This window comes from Staurois parvus, unplaced genomic scaffold (assembly GCF_062004578.1).
Source record: "Staurois parvus isolate SC_StPar_1 unplaced genomic scaffold, SC_StPar_1.0 ptg000174l, whole genome shotgun sequence".
Classification (NCBI taxonomy): Eukaryota; Metazoa; Chordata; class Amphibia; order Anura; family Ranidae; genus Staurois; species Staurois parvus.
In genome coordinates, this window is record NW_028317970.1 from 675,852 (window position 1) to 677,281 (window position 1,430).

Consider the following 1,430-nt stretch of genomic DNA (forward strand, 5'->3'; position numbering starts at 1 on the left):
AGAGTTTTCCTCCTGTGAAGTCTGGAGATCATATGACATCACATTGCCTCCACCTCCCTCCCTGATAGAAGAGAGAAAGAAGAAGAAGATTCTAGAAGTCACCAGAGAGATCACTGAGCTGCTGACAGGAGAGGTGAGCGGTGCCGGGAATTTTGGGACATTCTCCAGTAACAGACAAGGGATGTGTCTGGATGGTGGCTGTATCATTGTGTGTGTCAGGTTCCTATAAGGTGTCAGGATGTCAGAGGTTCCAGAAAAATGCAAGGATGTGTACCAAGACACCATGATGGAGTCCTCCAGCTACAGGAACCCACCAGAGACATGTCCCCGTCCTCTGTATTCCCAGGATTCCACACAGGAAGGTCACACCATCCCTCACCATCATCAGGTAGATGAGGAACAATCACTTATAGTATCATTAGGATCTGTACATTATCTGCATTGTTACCATTGATGTCATTTTTATTATATATTCAGAGTGGAATCCTGAGAGATCCTAAAGTTGAGGTTAAAGAAAAGATAAAAGAGGACGAGGATGAGGATGGGGGGATGGAGGAGTCAGAGCTTCTAAAGGAACACAAAGATCTGTACCAGGACACCATGGTGGGGTCATCCAGCTACAGGAACCCACCAGAGAGATGTCCCTGTCCTCTGTATTCCCGGGATTCCACTCAGGAAGGTCACACCATCCCTCACCATCATCAGGTAGATGACTGACAATTATTGGTAGTTGTGATTTATACACAGCATGTTTGTTACAATGAATGTTTTATTATATCTTTCAGAGTGGAATCCTCGGGGATGATAATATTGATGTTAAAGAAGAGTATAAAGAGGAGGATGAGGAGTATGGAGTGATGGAGGAGTTTTCAGAAGGACACAAGGATATGATGGAGCCACCTAATACCAGGAACCCACCAGAGAGATGTCCCCGTCCTCTGTATTCCCGGGATTCCACACAGGAAGATCACCATTACAAGGTTGGGATAGAGCATCTAGAGAATGGTCTCGTGGAGAAAATTTGTGCATTTTTCATGTGAGTTTATATTTACCAGATGATTCTTTTCTTGGTTCAGGATGAAGATCTGATAGATGTAAAAGTTGAGGTGAAAGCAGAAGAAGAAGAGGCGTATGTGAGGGATGATCAGCAGTCTATGGAGGAGGATGGAATAACGGGGACATTTATAGAGGAGGACACTCCTACAGAGATCAGCACAGGTGGGTCATGAACACTAAATCCATTCCTCCACCCATACTGCTCACTGATTGGTCCAGAGTAGGGCGGGGACTGGGTGATATCAGCCTGTAATCCCCTGGTCACTTTCCTGAGCTGTGTTCCCCGTCCTGTATTCCTGGATTTCTCTTGGATAATCTTCCTTCTCTGTGCTGCAGACACAATTTATGTATCTAGACTGGATTTATGGAGGTTC

At 45.2% G+C, this 1,430-nt stretch overlaps 1 protein-coding gene across 1 annotated transcript; it reads left to right on the forward strand.

The window, feature by feature from the left end:
- Positions 1-1,229, forward strand: LOC149462474 (uncharacterized). Its single transcript, XM_089676826.1, has 4 exons — positions 1-388; positions 478-705; positions 786-980; positions 1,077-1,229. The coding sequence occupies exons 1-4, from the start codon at positions 239-241 to the stop codon at positions 1,227-1,229; spliced, it is 726 nt and encodes a 241-aa protein (XP_089532952.1). The 5' UTR covers positions 1-238.
- The last annotated feature ends 201 nt before the right edge of the window (positions 1,230-1,430 follow it).

Coding starts and splice junctions, on each gene's coding strand:
- LOC149462474 (XM_089676826.1), top strand. CDS start 239: ATGTCAGAGGTTCCAGAAAAATGCAAGGATGTGTACCAAGACACCATG. Junction 389..477: donor CCATCCCTCACCATCATCAG/GTAGATGAGGAA, acceptor TTATATATTCAG/AGTGGAATCCTGAGAGATCC. Junction 981..1,076: donor AGGAAGATCACCATTACAAG/GTTGGGATAGAG, acceptor TTCTTGGTTCAG/GATGAAGATCTGATAGATGT.